This window comes from Castor canadensis, chromosome 3 (genome assembly GCF_047511655.1).
Source record: "Castor canadensis chromosome 3, mCasCan1.hap1v2, whole genome shotgun sequence".
Classification (NCBI taxonomy): Eukaryota; Metazoa; Chordata; class Mammalia; order Rodentia; family Castoridae; genus Castor; species Castor canadensis.
In genome coordinates, this window is record NC_133388.1 from 150,084,148 (window position 1) to 150,102,992 (window position 18,845).

At 33.6% G+C, this 18,845-nt stretch overlaps 1 protein-coding gene across 2 annotated transcripts in view; it reads right to left on the reverse strand.

The window, feature by feature from the left end:
• Mmp16 (matrix metallopeptidase 16) overlaps window positions 1-18,845 on the reverse strand; it is a 252,970-nt gene that overhangs the window by 67,089 nt on the left and 167,036 nt on the right. For both annotated transcript variants that reach the window (XM_074068801.1, XM_074068802.1), the window contains exons 5-6: window positions 17,570-17,731; window positions 15,383-15,594 (exon numbers count right to left, since the gene is read on the reverse strand). In XM_074068801.1, coding sequence (XP_073924902.1) covers window positions 15,383-15,594; window positions 17,570-17,731 — 374 coding nt within the window. The remainder of the gene's footprint in view (window positions 1-15,382; window positions 15,595-17,569; window positions 17,732-18,845) is intronic.

Sequence of the window (18,845 nt, forward strand, 5' to 3'; positions counted from 1 at the left end):
CCTCTTAGTAAATAGTGCTGAGAAAATTGGTTATACACATGCAGAAGAATGAAACTGGATCCCTATCTCTCACCAGTTGCTAATCAACTCACAATGGACTAAAGACTTAAATGTGAGAGATAGAACTGTGAAGCTACTGGGAGAAAACAAAACATGAGCATGTTCATGGACTTTGTGCACAAGCCCTCAAAGTGAAAAGCAAAAATAGAAAAGACAAACTGGATTATGATAAAGGAAATAATCAACAGTGAAGAGTCCACTTACAAAAGGGGAAAATATCTGCAAACTATACTTTTGACAAGGAGTTAATATGCAGAATATATAGGGAACTCAAAAATCTGACTAGTGAAAAAATAAATAGCTCAGTTAAAAGATGGCCAATACACCTAAATAAAGTTCTTGAAATAAGGCATAAAAATGATATGTCAAGTATATGAAAACAATGCCAGCGCCACCTTCATCAGGGTAATTCAAAACACAGTGAGATCTCACCTCACGCAAGTAAGAATGGGTATTATATAAAAGAGAAAAGATAGCAAGTGCTGGTGAGCAAGTGAAGAAAAGGGAGTGCTTGCACACTTTTGGTGGGAATGAAAATTAGTATAAACATTATGGAAAACAGTATGAAGATTCCTCAAAAAATTAAAAATGGAACTACTATGTGATCCAGCAACCACTTTCCTGGGTAGATATCTAAGGGAAGTGAAATTGGTATTTTGAAGACACATTTGCATTCCCATGTTCACTGCAGCAGTATTCAAAATAGAGAAGAAATAAAAACATCCAAAGTGTCCATCAACCAATGAGTGGCTAAAGAAAATATGACAAATACACCATGCAAAGATATTGAAAGGAATTTTGTTATTTATTATGATGTGGACAAAACTGGAGACAATTATATTAAGTGAAATGACCTTACTTATATATGGAATTTAAAAATCTTGATCTCATAGGAGTTGAAAGTAGAACAGTGGTGATCAAAAGCTAAGCACAGTAGGGGGGACATAAGGACAGGAATAAGTTGATCAATGGGGCCTAAGAAAAACTTAGCCAGGAATAAGAAGTTCTCAGCAGGATGAGCATACATAACAGCAATGTACTGTGTATTTCAAAAAGTGAGAAGAAAGGAATCTGAATGTTTTCATCATAGAAACAATAAGCATTTGAGGACAAAGATATGTGTAACATGGCTGAAAGATTACATTATGTCTATATATATTGAAATATAATATGGTGTTCCAAAATATGTAGTTTTATGTTTCAGTCAAAATAAATCTAAATTTAAAAAAGAACTGTTAACAAATGTATAATGTGAAGTACAAAAGCCTCAAGAATGTACAAGTTCCAGCATTACTCTTTCTGAGAGTAACTGTTAATGCAGTTACTTAGAAAATGTTGTCTCTATTCCAAGGTATTTCAGGATTATGAACGAGGAGGTTTATGTGTCAGTGGCACATGGATGGCCAGCTCTTACATCAGCTCCTTTGGGCTTCAGCTCGAGGATATAAACAGTCTTTGTCTAATGGTCTGACCAGCAACTGAACTTTACAAGTAAGTAGGGCAGCCTGTTGGGATGAAGAAACTCAGCAACTAGGTGAAGGGCAAGAACAGAGAATTAACAATAAGCACACTTAATTTTTCTATAAAAATTCTTCCTGTCCTTGGCTGGACAGATTAATATATGATGCATCATTCTTTTGAATAAAAATTTCATAAATGTTTGCAGAGAAATAAAAAATAATATAACTTCTTTTTATAAAAGATCTGGTATTTCTCATCCATCCCAGGTAGGACATTTCCTTGTTCTGTGGCTTTCTCTGATTCTCTTCACAGAGAATTTCAGCTCTCTGAACCACATGCAGTTCCATTAAAAAAAAAAAAAATCCAGTGCTAGCCTCTTGAGATTTGAGTCCAGCCACCCATTCCTGGGGCTTCAGTTCTTAGAGATGCTCTTTTGTTCTGTTCCCCATGTCCCTGTTTTACTAGTTGTCTTTTGTCTCACTCTTTAGGAATGGTGCTCTGTTTGCTCTTACCAGTTCCTTCAACACTTCTCATCAGCTCTGTTCCTGCATTCTACTCCCATTTAGTAACTTCTGACCAGTGGAATAAAGCCTCAAGATCTCAATATGGAATATAACATTAACGACATAGTCTTGTTTGTGACTCTCTCTTCTTGTTTCTAAATTTCTGTGATTTGACTTCTCTAATAAAGTATATTTTCTTTCCACTGTACCAGAAGACCTTAAGCCTTCAAAATCTACTAACTTTACAATTTACCACCATGAAAATTAGATATCCCCCATAAAACATCTTCCTCAGTAGCTATGTTCCTCCTGTGTACTTCTATGGTACCGAAATAGATACTGACATGTTCTCTGTTGGACTACTACTTACCTGAGTGAAAGAATGGGGAATGGCTTGCATCATTTTATTTCCATGTCTAATAATTATTTGGTGGCCAGCTAACCTTTCTTGAATTAGAGAATTAAAACAAGTGAATAGAACATTATAGAGTGACAAGCTTCTTGAGATCAAGGAAAGTTGTCATAGACTCTGACAATCACTTTAAGGTCAAATAGTGATACTCATAGTACAGTGGTAGCAGTAATAATAACACCACCACCCATCATCACTGGTTATAACAATAATGGCAGATACTGAATTGACTTGAGCATTTTGCTATGTACCAGGCTTCTACATGGCTTACAATTTATCAGTGTCTGTAGAGCTGACAAACTGTGTTACACATCTGCCCTCAAATTGCATAATTTTAATAACATGCTCTGGATTACTTGCCAAATATCTTGTTACTTCATATGATTTTTAAAATACTTCTTTCTTAAACAGAATAAACTGTCATTATGGAGTTGTGAAAATTCCAATGAATACTAAGTTCTGCCTATCAATAGTTTTTGAAAATGGTACCATATCACCATCACTTAATATATTAGAGCCTTCACAGAACTTCTTTTATCCCATTGTATTTTGGGATTTTAAATGTATATTCTTAAATAGTAACATTTTAAAACTCCATTCATAATGTCATTACTCTAAGATTTGCTTTTTGTTATTTTTCCATAATCTTTTCTATACCTTTTTAATGTATGCATTTCAAATAATGACATTCATGAAAAAAAAAACTTTATATTTTACTATTTCACCTGTGTACATTATAATCATATCTCATTTCATGCTTTCTTCACGATTAATTTTTCAAATGACTGCATTGTAGTCCATTGAATTGATATTTATTAATTGTTACATCACTACAACATTACCAAATAATTTGGTAAGAAAGCAGCAATCAATATTATTTTTCATTGCAGTTCTTATTATTTTCTAAGTGAATTACCATGTACTAGGTTACTACTTCAGAAAATATGGACATTTTTCTGATAATTGTAACAAATATGAATGCCAGGGTTTAAACCTGGCATCATTTTTATCTTACTCTTACCATTGTTTCTAATTAAAAACTCATGTAAACAAAACTATATAATGGTCTGAAGTTGCTAATTATGTGAGGTAGCTTAGCATAAGATGCAAAGAACAACTTAGGACATGTCAAGAAAATAAGCTTTATGAACTATTGAACACCCCACCATCCCTATCACTTTTTGGTTTTTTTGCAATCTCACTGGAGAGTTAAAGGTACACATTTAAGAAAAAGCTTTTCAAATTCTTGCAATCATTGTTTTTAAGGTAAAATATGTAATTCTGGAGCTCTTCAACATGGTTTCAATTACCCCAGCAATAGTACAGCAGTGAAGAGAAGGAAAAAAATCCCAGATACATCCTGAAAATAAAAACTCTCCTATTAAAGACAGCAGCCAACTTATATTTTTCCTGATTAAATGTTCAGGGAAAAACAAAGCAAAATAAAAATGGAATGATAAAAACATTAAAATAGTAAATATAATCTTTTCTCATCCAGAGATAATTACTCTTTTATTTAAAAATGGCATCAGTCCTTGTTGTTTTTACTCATAGACATATTTGTGGACATGTAAAATGTAGATACACACATATATTTATGCATATGTATTTATATATCACTTATATGTATTTATAGGTGGCAGGTTTTAACTTTCTTTCCTGTCTGTGACCATTCATTTTTTTTCTCCTCCAAAGCATCCTATGTTTCTTGTGCTCCTTTCAAAGGACAGTCTGTGTTATATCTGGGTATCAATGTATATCTCAACAGTTTCGTCCAAAACATCAGGGTTTAAAAACTGTTCTACAGCTCAGTTTTAAAAAGTGTATCATGGAGAGTAACTTTGTCTTTGGAAGTTACACTGCATTCCACTGTCTAGGGTACAACCCAGTGTCTCACGACAAGTCCTTCTCACTGGCTATGTGGGTTGACCCCAATTATTTGTCACTGTAAAGAATGCTGAAATGAACATTTCTACACAGTCTTCAGGTGCTTGTCAGAGGGAATGTTCAAAAAAATATTTCCAAGGGAAAGACTTCTGGTGATCAAACATTTTCTCAACATGTAGCTAAAATTTACATTCACATGACGATAAAACAGTGCTAGTTCCCCACATTCTCATAGAGTGCATTACTGCCCTTTTGACATTTGTCAGGATAATAGACAAAATTATCACACAGTAGTCTTAATTTGCATTTACTTTTGTGAATGCTTATGAGTAACAAGTCATTCTTAAAATTTATTTGTCTTTATTTTATCTTCATATTGACAATTTTTCAAACAAATGTGATTTTTTAAATCATTTATAAGCTCTTCATATATTAAAAAGGAATATTTCTACATCAATATTATGAAAAACAGTCCATGCTAAAGGGAGGTTATATATGAGAGAGGGAGGGTAAAAGAAGAAAGTTAAGAAAGGGAATATGGTTGATGCACTCTTTAAACAAGAATGAATCTAAAATTTTTAAACCTGTTGAAATCACTATGAGAAGGGGACTAAGGAAGAGAGAAGAAAAATAGAGGAGATGAACCAATTCAGGTAATATATACATGGAAATGTTACAAGGAAACTCCCTGTGTAGCTATTTTAAAAAACAAATGACAAACAAAAATATCATTCTATTTTGCTTTTACAACATCTGAGAACAGGAGGGCAGAATAGATCCCCCAGTGGGAGGGGGGAATATGTGGAAAAAGGGTGTAAAACAGTGAATATGGTGCAAATACTGTGTACATATTTTGTATGTAAATGGAAAATGATACCTGTTGAAACTATTCCAGGAATGGGGGCGGTAGAGGAGAATGATGGAGGGAGTGAATTCAACTACAATATATTTGATATATTGTAAAAACTTTTGGAAATGCCACAGTATACCCCCATCCAGCACAATAAAAAAAAAATTAAAAAGTAGTATCTCTTATATGCACTGATTTTCAATTTTGTTTATATACTTTTTTGTCCTTGTAAAAATGTTTTTTTATTAAATCTATTAGTCTATTAATAGCTTTTGAATTTCATAATTTCCTTAGAAACATGTTCTATATTTAAGATTTATATAAACATATGTAATAATCAAAATAGAAAAGTTTTCCCAAGTTTCTTCTAGAATTTTTATGGCTTAATATTATATATTTAAATAATCAATCTACCTTGTTATTTATTTAGCTGTCTCTAGGGTTTTTTCCCTGATTTTTCAATTCCTTTGTTCTATGTAGTTCTGCTTAATGCTGAATGGTTCATGTAAATTTATTTAATAAGAATTCTTAAACTCTAATAATATAGTTTTTTTTCTTTTCATATGTGTATATTTTTCCATATAATACTTTATCTCACCTAGTCAAAAACTAGAGTATGGTTATTTTTATTAGTCTTACAGTGAAATTGCCAGTTTTGCCAAGTTTGCTTATGAAATATGCACAGTATGTCTTTATTTGTTCAAATCTTCTTGTGGGATTTTTTTGGGATATATTTTGGAGGTACTGGGGTTTAAACCAGCTTTGTGTTTGGCAGGCAGGGACTTTACCACTTTAGCCACACCCCCAGTCCCTTTTTTGCTTTAGGTATTTTTTTGAATAGGATCTCACATTTATGCCTGTACAAGCCTGGACTGTGTTGATCCTTCTATGCTTCTGGGGTAGCTAGTATGACAGGAGTGAGCCACAATACCCAGCTTATAATTGGTTGAGATGGGGTCTTGCTAACTTATTGTCTGGAAGTGGTCTGGAATTGTGATCCTTCTGATCTCTGCTCCCTGAGCTGCTGGATAACAGGCATGAAACACCATCATGGCTGCTTCTTTTGGGATTTTGTTTGGAGTTATTTTTAATTCTTAGAATAATTTAGGGAGGAATGAATTTTTTTTCTTTTTTACAATACAGAGTTATTTCATTCAAATACATGGTAATTCTTTCCATTACTACCTTATTTCAATATTTAAAATTAATGTTTGCTGTTTTTTATTGTTTTGAATATTTTCTGCTATGTTTTCTTTTGGACATTAGAGACAAACTGAATTTAAGAATGGACACAGAGAACTCATTTCAATAAGATTGAATTTTTAAACAAGAATAACATACATCTTTGTATTTATTACATTCTTATTGTGGTTCTGTAATAAAGCTCCCCTTTACTTAATTCATTTTAATTTCTATCATTAAATTTAGTGTAGTTTGTTGTATTTTTACTTATAGATCCCACATATCATAGTCATTCCAAGAGATTATTATGAGGTGCTAATGGCAAATATTATTCTAAGTATTGAGAATAGAAAAATGAATAAGAACTCCCCTCATGGAGGTTAAAAGTCAAGGAGACAGATTTGGAGGGAAAAATACCATTCACTTCATAAATATTGTTGAATGCACCAATGTACCAAGCAATGCTAGTTAAGTTGAATCTTATGAGTTGCCTAATTATGTCAAGAATCATTTTTCAATTAAGTAGTCTAACTGATTATTAGAAAAGGTATATTTTAATTTTTTACTGTGTTTCAGGGCATTATTCTTAAGTGTTAGGAGTTCTAAATTTTGTTGATTCTCATGAGTTTTTGGGGAAATTATTATATAAATTATAAATGATCAAAGTTTTATGTTATATGATACAAATATGACTCTCTTGTGAAAGACAAAGTAAACAAATGATCTAAGGTGTTAGAAAATACCTGAGAAGAATTTATTTTGGCTCACAGATTCAGAATTTTCAGTCCACAGTCTCTTGGCGCCATGGTTTCTGGACTATGGTGAGGGTGAACATCATGGTTGGGAACTTGTAGTGGGACTGATGTCATGGTGGCTGGGAAGCAGAGAGAGAGAGGAAAGGTCTGGGGATAAGATACACCCTTCCAGGGCATGCCTCTGACAGCCTCCTTCTTCCAACTAGGCCCTTCCTCTTAGTGGCTTTCTTTTTGTGTGTGTGGTATTGGATTTGAACTCAGGACCTTACTCTTCATAGGTGGGTGCCCTTCCACTTGGAGCCACCCTCACAGGATTTTTTTTTTTTTTGCATTAGTTTAATACCATCAAATTATAAATCCATCAATGGATTAATCTACTGATGAGATTAGAGTTCTCACGAGCTGATCATTTCCAGAAGCCCATCAGCTGACAACCAAACCTTCAATACATGAGCCTGTGAGGGACTTTTCAGATTCAAACCATAACAGATGTCAAATGTGAAACATCTAGAAATGCCAAATATGAAAGAAAAAACTGAGAAAAAAAGTAACTTTCAAATCTTCAATAAACAATAGTTTTTATGTGTAGTATAAATCTTGAAACTATACTTTGTGTAACTATATTAAATGAATACAATAGTGTTTTAAACCATGAATTATTACTACCAGCACTTTTTATGTAACAACTTTAATATAAGATTATAACAGATATTTAAAATATTGGCTAGGAAAATAAAGACTTTTGAATCTAAAATGATTTTGATTAGTAATAAATGCAGAACAGGCAGATTAATATTGCTATGGACTAGAAGCATTTTGAAATTGGATCACGATATACTCTCAGAAAACATTTTTGCATGGTGATGCATATAATGCCAGGTCTACATGCTAAATTTATATCTGAGTGAAATGTACAGAATAGAACTTATCTTAATCTCTAACATAACATGATCACATATTAAATGTTGTTTTATATATTAAAAATAGTTTTACTGAATCCAAAACAAGTATCCAAATATATGCTCAAAATACTTACACTCACTTAAAATTAAAGTGACGGAGAAAGAAACTAGAAACTCAATGACTGTGAACTCATTCCTACTGAATAAGACTTAGGTACTTGCCCCAGTAACCATATGGTTAGGAAATGTCAATAAAATATTGAAATGTTTTAAAGAGAAATCTGAAACCATAAATGAATCCAATATTTTGAAAATCACTTAATATTGACATTAAAATGTAGAATCACACACAATTTCAGTTGTTCCCTAAAATGTTTACCTAAAATACCCAAAAGACTATGATTTTGTATTACAGTGAAATTTTAATTAATTCTCTGCTTGCAGCATCTTGATTAATAGCTCCCTTTGGTCTTAAGTGAATCTGGACCCAATTACCATGACCCACTATCGGGAGACAATTCTTGGCAATGCAGAATTAAGCAGTGACTCAAAGTCATTTTACATTACCCAGTGCTGTGTGATTTCTGTAAGAATTTTTTGTTGTTGTTTATAAAACACTTTTTAGATTCTCTGCCAACAAAAGATGTTTAATCATTTAATTGAACAAAGTGGCATGAGATAAGCAACAATAATAAACTGCTCCACTCATTTCTCTTATACTGTAAGAATTAAAGCCATTCACTCATGGCTAAATATTATTTTTAAGAACAATTTCAAATAGTATTAGAATTTGAGATAATGAATATAATTATTGGTTAAAAGTGCTGAGCCTGTCTTGCTACATCATAGCTATCATTCCCTAAACTTACTATAGCACTATGATGGAATTTATTAGCCATTATATAGACTAGTCCAGAAATATTTATTATCTACAGTGTTCCACTATGTTCCGGTTTCTGTGTAACCCAGGAGGGATTAAGTTAGTTATAGTTACTGTCTGGAGCCTGTGGCAAGTGAGATTTGCCTCTGAGTCTTTGTCTAATGTCTAGGAATTTAAGGATTATCCTACTTAAGCACAATGACACACACCTAGGCAACAATGAATCATACTGCCAACTTGAGAGGTGGGAGAGAAACTGTTTAACCATAAAACCTAATCCATCCTATTATTTTGGGGTTCAAAATGCCAAAGTATAGCCAACACTAAATTTTTCTGAAATTGTACAAATATTATTGTTCTCTTCCATATACCTAAAACCTACAGACCTATATAGCAATAATCAGATAGAAAGAGACCAGTGACAGTCTTCTGGGGCTATACATACATCAGTAGAAACTTGTACATGATTATTTTCTGTTTGACAGAGAAAGACCTGCAAATCTAGCAGTGCCTCACATACTAGAAAGTACAACAGAGAGGAACTGTGTGGCTGGGCTTGGGTGAGTACAAAAGGAACAAAATAAGACAGAGGAGGTAAGATCAGAGAGGTAAGGGGAAATGGGCTGATTGCACAGCCTTGTGGGCAACAGAAAGGACCTTGAAATGGCTTGAGTCAAGTCATGTATGAACTGATTCGAGTTTTTACAATATCATTTTATACATAGTATTGGCACTATTTGGAGAGAAGGGGGAGGAGGGGGCAAGGAGGAGAAACAGGAAACAAATTTGGAGGTATTTGGTGCTTGAATTGGGACACAGAAGTGAGTAGGGAGAGAAGACACAAAGCTCTTAGAAGAGTCAAGAGTTCAATATTTACCAACTGTTAAGGATTTAGTCACAAATCAATATGAAAAAATAATCAAGGACAAATTCTTATATTTCTGTACCTTTTAATAGTATCTCTATTGCTGTCTTCCCTTCTTTCTCTCTCCTCTTGCTGAAAATAAAACAAAAAGTACCTTTTTCTTTTTTGCCAAATAAAATTGGATTATACTCTGCATTTAACTGGAACTCTGGTTCTTTAGGAGAATTAGGTAGGTGATCATCAATGAAGATGGTCATACATATGAATAAACAGATCTGTGATGACTGAACATATAAAAATTTGACAACTAAAAGGAATAAAATGAAATCTCCTATCACTTGAGCGTTTCTGGTAAACGGTGAAATGCTAACTCAGACCCATGAGCCTTGCCCTTCTATGTTAGTCAAGAAGACACATACTATATACTTCTTTGAGTGTGTTCCATAATAGCTTTGCCTCTTCAAGGTAGCCTTTCTAGTTCTAGAATAAAGCACTGGCCTTTGCTTGTTCCTCTTGTTATAAAGAACTGTCAAGTAAATAGAGCCATGTTTTTCACTAAAAGAACCTCAGGTGTGGGACACAGTGCTTCTTCTAGTTCCCAGCTTCAGAAAACTATAGCTACCATTGCATTCTTTCATACTAAAATATTGTGTATTGAAATATATGCTGTGCAACCCTAATTAATTCTACCTTGAGCTTTCTTTCCCTATAAAAAATATAAAAAGTATTCAAGACTTTTATGTCACAGTCCAAAAGCACATTGAGAATATTCACTTGAACAATAAGATCCTGCTATTATCAGCTCAATCACAACAGCTTCCATTCTTTAGGAGTATTAAAATTATCTTCTGCAAAGAAAAGTCGAAGCTTATTTTGTTATTATTAACTTGTTTCTCTGGTCCTTGGTATTTTTGTTTGGTTTTCATCACCTGCCTTAACATTCCCCAAAGATTATGAAGCTACAGTGAGCAAGTAGGCTAGTCAGTTAGCTGAAATTAGACAGTACAGTACAGCTAGAACAGAAGGTCCCCTGGAAACCTCCATTCTGAACTCCTTGTGACCTTAAGGGGTGGAAAGAAGGAAAAGCAGGATAGACTAGAATGAGGATATGCAGAGGATTAGGGCATCACAGGTACAGCAAATGGGAATGCTGCTTTCTGCACACTCAATTAACATGGAGATAGTGAAACACTCTGGAAAAAATGGTTAAAGACCTCAGACTACTTCACTTCTTGGGTACCCTCTCTTGGGATTCTCCTCCCCGCCAAACTCTGAGAGCTCTACTGTCCCACTTTACACATTTCTATCTCAATAAACTCTCCTGCTTTTCGCTCTCCTTGTCTGTGAAGCTAATTCTTTGGCTTTGTGAGACAAGAAACTTGAAGTGTAACTCTCCCTCTGGCCAAACACCTAAGCCACCAAAGTTGAGTAGAGGCTCTCGGTCCTACACAAATCTCCTAGAACATATTTGGAGTGTTGGCCGGGAATGGCATCATAAATCGGGAATTCTCTGTCTCTGCCACTGAACTAACAGAGCTGTGACCCTAGCTAGGCAGCGTGCTGGCCCTGATCTCACAAGAAGATTCTGGTTTCAAGGACTTAACTTTCTCACGCATGTGAACCATATATATATAAAACACATATATATAAAACATATATATATATATATATGTTAGCTATGTCCCTCATACATATGTATACATGTATATATGAGGGACATAGCTACAAAAAAGGAACTATGCCAAAACACTTATTCCTAATGATGAAATAAAACTTAAAATAGAATTTAAGTAAATAATACTTATTGACATCTTTGAGCATGGAAAAAGAATTTAATAGAATGAAATAGTTTCAGTAATTTCATTTTTGTTAATTATCATAGTATAAACATGATAGTACCTATAGTTTGCTGATAGAATTGTTGCACAAGACTCAGATCATTCCCTGAGAAAGTTTATAATCCAGTTAAGAAGTATGCAAGGAGGAGAAATAGAGATGACAGAAATTAATAACATGTTATTAGAATATAGAGAATAAATGTAAAAATCACTAGGAAGATTTTGGGTTGAAGAGGCAGTCAGGATGGAACAGACATCTGGAACATGCTGAGTTGGAAAGGTTTGAGTAAGCACAGGCTTGATAAGATGTGCAAGACATTAAAACTAAGGTAAAAATAAGCATAGACTGGAAAGATTGATAAGATAAAGAGGTTTCTAACTTGTGTAGAGTTTGCAATAAGGAAAAGTAGAAAATCAAGCTACATTAATATGAGTGATATCAAACAACAGGCATTCCTCAGTATATTTGAAGGGATAGTCAGCAAGATGCAAAATATGAAAAATCTGTGCATATTAAAGGAAAATTAAAAATGCAGGAGGAGTTCAAAAGATAGACTGGAAGAAAGAACAAGAATTTAGAGGTGAAGGCGGTCTAGACTAAGTAGATGTAGAGGGAGAGATTAGGAGACCAGTAGTCATTAACAAAGAAAAGCAGCATTTCAGGACTATCTGCATCCCCATATCCCTCTGTAACATTCAAGTCTTTGTGCAAAGACCTTTCACCCGCCTGGCCACCTTGAAAACTGGGATGCAAGATCCATGAAACCAAGGTCTGGCGTGTTTTTGTGTACCGCTAGCTACATTGTCATTGTCTAAAATAGTGTCTGACATACAGTAGGAACACAGTAATTATTTCTTGCATATTTACTAATCAAAAATATTGTTTTAAGTCCACCTTTCTCTTAAGACTTTCCTAATCATTTCAGATAAGAGAGTTGTAAGACTTAGTGGGAAAAACAAGGGTTTGGAATCACGTAGGTCTGTATTTCACTACTATTCACAAGCATTTAACTGGGACTGATGATTTACCATTCCTGAATCACAGTTTTCTAGTGTGTAAAACAGAGAATATTATCCAACTGGAGTGCCATTATGGGGTTCAGAGATTATGAAGGCATGTCTAACATTCATTCTGTCATGCAGTAGCTACCCAATTCATTACAGTAGTTAACTAGAGCACATAGTCTGTATGTGGTGGTGCACATCTATGATCCCAGCCAATTAGGAGACTTGAGAATAGTGCAAGCCATAAGCAGTGAGAACCTATCTCAAAAGCAAAATGCAAACAAAAGGGCTAGGCTGTTGCTGAGCATTTGTATCACAAAAATCAAACAGAACAACAAAAGATGCAACAGCAACAATAACAAAAACCTCACCAAGAGCAGGGAGACAATCATGCTCCCTTTACTTCCACCCAGTGTTGCCCATGTCTGAATTTTAGTTCTTAGCACTGCTCAGTAGATAATATCATGCCTATCTTCTGTCCCTCAATATAGAAATTTTTGCTGTATTATTGATTTCTTAAATGTCTCTAGACCATTCTGCTCTCAAAATTATTCACAAGCTCCATCTAAGTAAAACTTCTTGTTTGATTAGATCTCAGCTCTTTCTCTTAGTTTCAATATTATAATTTCTATATTGTGTATTAAAAATATTTATGAGCATGTTTGTCTTTATTTCAGAAATATGTGCTCTCTACAGACAGGGATTTAGGTTCTATTCACATATTCTCAGTACCTAATAAACTACCCTAGGTGTGCATGCATACTTGTTATATGACAAAAGTGGTAAATACAAAATTGTGAAGCTGTGTAACATGACAAATGGTGATTAAGAAGAATACAATGCCTATTAGACAATGTTACATAAAACATAAATTAATCTTAGAAAGAGCAGGGGATACTGAAAAAAATCAGATTTTAGGAATTTTTACCCTTTATGGAGTTTTGGTTAAGGAATCCATGAAACAAGAGGTCTTAGTTATAAATGTCATACATCAGTTTTGATATTGAAAATAGTGGCTATTACTGTGTACTTGAGAGTTTTATCTACAAGCTTTTCCATGTATTCCTGATTCCAGGATGCAGCATCATAGGATTCTCATTTTGTCAGTCATCAGCACATAGGAAGTACCTACAATGTGCTGTGCAGAGGCAGGTGAAACTGATGGCTAGATATGTAGATAACAATCTCAGAGACCAGCAGTCTATTTAGACAGATAGGAAAAATGAAAAGAAATACCTCCAGAGCCAATTTCACACCATATCTTTAGATAACGTTGACTTTGGCAATTTCACCATGATATCAAGTTATTAAGCTGCAATGTGGAATTTTAGCTAAAGCAGTAAACACAAAATATTGGTGTCTTGTAAAGTAAACAAATTATCACATTTTGTATTCATTTCAACAGTTGTTCTAGCTTAGCCACAAAGCCACTATAAGTAATAGTGGATTACCATGTATAACCATGGAACTCATCAGTCATAAGTAATGGTGGATACATACATATGCACAGACATACACATGCATACACACACGCACATATATACACAAACATATATGTACATACACACATATATACATGTATATACACACATATATGTAAGTATATATATATTTTAAAGTAAGCTTTTTCTTTACTCTTTTAATCTAAATTTGTTGTCCTACTTGAAATGAAGTGGTGACATCTACTTAAGCATTGCAGGGTATTTACAGAATTCAAAAAGCTATTATTCACGTGTTTGAAGAAATGCATTGATTTTTTTCTGAAAAGCATGATAGTGTTACACATATAATGTCAAATACAGATTTTATTTTTCAATAATGGAAATGGAATTCTTTGTTTTCTAAAAGTTATATGAAATCTATATTTTTAAAGTATACCCTTGGTAGATAAGAAATTCTGTATAAGTAGGGCAATATTTCACTATGTATTGATTCATGTCCACTAAAAATACAGCACATTACTTTACTTTTAAATGGTAAAATGTGCTTATTTTAATATTCTCATGCCAATGTACATATTTATATCCTTCATGAAACTTTACAAATATTGGGGGAGAAAATTATTTTTCAGTATTACAGGATATTCACATTTTAATACTCTATAATTTACTTTTGTTACACTTTTCATTACTGTTATTGTGTGAGAATCCCATGACATTGAAAGGAACATTTTAAAAATGTAAATTTAATTTTAGCTTGTAATGTTTTATAAAAAACAATATAAATTAGGTAGCTATAAATGCCTGACTAAAGAAAATTTGTATATTTACAGTCAAAATGATATTTTCATAGAGGAGATTTAACTCAAATGGCTACCAGTGAATTCCAAACAAAATGACCAATACTATTCCTAGAACACAATGCAGTAATTGTCAAATAAAATTATAAGGATCTTATAAAAATATGTAAATCAAAGATGCAATGTCTGCAGTGAGCCTGAATGTGGCTAAGCTCCCAAACACATCATCCTTATTAGTTCCTATTCATGATTTAAATTATGCTATTTTATCTCTTCATAACATGCAGCATTTTTTCACCCTCACATTTCTAGGCATTTTAGCTTCTGCTGACATAAATGCATTCCCAAAATAGAATGTTACAGCAATCTTCTGCTAGACATTTAAGCCCATTTGTGCATTCATTTTTTGGGATGCTTTTTTTGAACCTCCTAACTGTGAGTGAGAGGCCTGGTGGTGTTACAATGAATGAGAATATATTTTCTAAAGCGACGCTAGACACTTGATCAACTGTTAAAAAAAAAAAAAAAATCACAGCCTCCTACCTTGAAAACAAACATCTCACGGCGAAGAATAGCTAGAGTGTTAAAGTTCCCATCACAGATGTTGGGTTTGGCTCCAGGATAGGAAGGTCTGCCCGTGGGAGGCCGAGGAGGTTTTGGCCTGTCATTTTTCCTCGGGTCAGCAGGAGGAACAGAGCGGTGTGGGGGTACTGTTGGCAGAGGTCTTGTAGGTGGAAGAATCTTGTCAGGTGGACCTTTTGAAAATATGAGGACAGTGCTTGGCTCACTTAAAACTGGAATGGTGACGGAAAATATGCTACAGAGAACAATCACTTATCAGCACTGGGCACAGACTAAGCAAGCTAAGCGGTAGATCATACATTTTCTGAAAAAACAAACCATCTTACCCACCAAACCATTGCCACAACTATCTGAAACTGTTCTTATCATATTAGATTCTGGATCCAAATAATTAGGCTTTGTTTGTTAATTTTTAATGATTTTTTTTTAAAGCTTCACCAGAGTCCTTATTGGAAAGGTGCTCTTAAAACTTTTTTTTGGAAGTAGGTAGTGTATAAATAGAAAAAAATGAAAATGAGTACTGAAGTCATGCATGTAAGCTCCATTCAGGTTAATCCTGGATTTTGACAGACAATGATTCTATGCAAATATTTCCAAAAGATAAACATTAACTAATCAAAGGTTATGCTGCCATAAGTTTCGACTATATTTTATAATCTTTTCCTGATTTCACTGCTTTGTTCTAATGAAACATTTTGACAAATTGCTGGATGATAGTTTCATTTAAATATTGAATCTAAAACATCTATTAATTAAAATACCACCAGTAAAATATTAATATGAAGAAGTATTTCTAAAGAGAGGCTTCTCCATCAAGCCAACATTCACACATGTAATTTGGTACAGATGATACGCACGATTCTTTACAGGATGTATTTTTTTTTCCAAAAAGAAATACAGAGCTGTTTACACTTAATTTAGATAGGAGGAGGATATTCTTTTTCAGACTTTCAGTCTAGACTTCTAATTCATGAGGTCATGAGAAAGAGACTTCTTTCAGTTAACCACATAAGAGGAATTTCTGATGACACACACTTAGACATAGGAGAGCTTTATTCAATGTCTGAGCTATTTAGCTTTGAGTCTGAGACATGTCTCTTTTCTCAGTATCCCAACAAAACAAAGACAAGCCCTAAAGTTGACCTTTATTATTTTTTTTCAAATCTATTTCAGCACTGAGAGAATGCTTAGGACTGACTGAGATACTACAATTGAAAAAACTAATGAATGCAAAACAAATTAGTGAACCTAAACTACATCATTTAAAAATGCAGATAACATCTTCTGGATAGTGGATATTAACATGCAGATAGATCACATTTGTCTTCGCATTATAAAAATGAAAGCTTCACTTCATTAACTTTGTAAAGCAAACCTGCTATAGGTAAATTACAAATGTCAAGGTCTTAACAATTATGTGTGAAAGAAATGTCTTTGTAAAGGTCAATGGTTGTATCAAGGGAGTTAAGATTAAAGTACATATGCATGACACTCCCCCCTTTTTTCTTCTTGATTTGCATTTACTGACTGAATTCTATAAATAACAATATTACAATATTAAAAAATTATTTTGTGAAATGTGTTAACAAATGTAGCCATTTGTTAACTTCCATTCCCTTGCTGCTAATTTTCATTAACTCAGTAATTACTATGCCTTTGAGTACAATTTGTTATATCCATTGCATAAGGGTATTGTCTGGACCTTTGAAAGTATAGAAAATGGGAATATCTAACATCAAATGTCAGAAACTCTGAGCCAATCTGTGAGTCTATACACCAGAGTCTCATCATTTTATGAGAAACTCTTGCATTTCTCACTGTTTTATTTTTTACTTTCATTTATTATATTTTTTACCTGAATTTCAAAAGTGAAAGTTTAATAGAGCTGTAGAATAACTGGAAATTTCAATTAAACTCAATTAGAAAACTTCAGCAGTATTTAAGACATTCCCATATATACATTAAGATACCTGGGATTGTTGCCAACAAAATTCAATTGACAGAAGAATTTTGCCAGCAGGCCAGATAATTTTTTCTTCAGTTTTTCCTCTGTCATGTACACTGATAGCATCTATCCCAAAGAAGAAACACAGCAGGAATTCTGGACTTCAATGTGGGATTAACCAAACAGAAACAGTGGAAACCTACCATATATCTTCTGGATGCCTTGCAAATCATCATTAGGAAGTTTGAAGTTGTCTGTTTCCATGTACTGATAAAATGGAGCCATGATAGCAGTGGGGTCATTGGAATGCTCCAATCCCAGAGCATGTCCCAGCTCATGAACTGCTACAAGAAATAAGTCATTTCCTGTGCAAACGAGACCAGAAGTTCAAGTTACTGTAAATAATATTCAAGCACCAAATTGAAAAGGACAATTTAGTGTGTCAAAATATCATCCAAGGAAAATAAGAGAAACTCTGCTTCAAATGTCAGTATGATTGTATTATTAGCTTTCCAATTGGCAAAATGCCAATATCCTTCTTTAAAATGGGGGTGGGGCAGAGGTGATGCTAATGAAGTCACTGAAGCTTAGAAGGAGGAATGGAATAAAAGTTGAAGAAAAAGCAACAATATCAGAAACTAATACTACTATTGTTAAAATATCCTTCCAATTTTAAAGTACACAATTACATCTATTCTTACTTTATAGCCTTCACATTGAACATAATTCTAAGAGATCAGTAAAAAAAAAACATGGGCAGATACAATTCTTACTTTTACAGATCAGTAAACGAAGGCACAGAGGATGTGCATGTCAAGAACAGCAGATCTTTGTATTTACCAAGTAGCAATTAGAAGTCAAGTTATAATGACTCCTAGACTAAGGTTTTAATGTTTACTAGGCAAGGAAGGATATAGGAATACAGTGCAATAAAATAAAAGCCACTGACTAGCAATCATACTAACTGGAATTCTAAAACTACTGATTTTAACCAATGCATAGGTAATGTGAACAAAATATATTCGTTTTGGAGCTGCTGTCACTCAGTGAAAATTCCTACTGATAGAAAACTTACACTATAAAATCTATTTAGTGCAAATTCTGCAGAGATTCTTAGTGTGATTTAATGGAAAATATAATACAATAACAAAATATTAACCACCTCTACTGAATGCTTACTTACTCTGTTGTGGGCATTTTGAACATTTTACCTGAATTTTCTTATTTAATTCTTGCAACAATATTGTGAGTCAGTCATTTAAATACTATCTCCATTTTAAAGTGAGAAATCCTGGCCTGAAGATATTATGTAAATTTTGCAAAGTCACATGGTTAGGCACTGAACTCAAACTTCTCTCAGTCTGATTCTAAAGTTCATGCTTTCAATTCCTAGTGAATTGATTCCAGTGGAATTTGATTCCAGTGAATCAAACAGCTTTAGCATACTCAATAGATAATATAACATAGACTTGTGAAAAC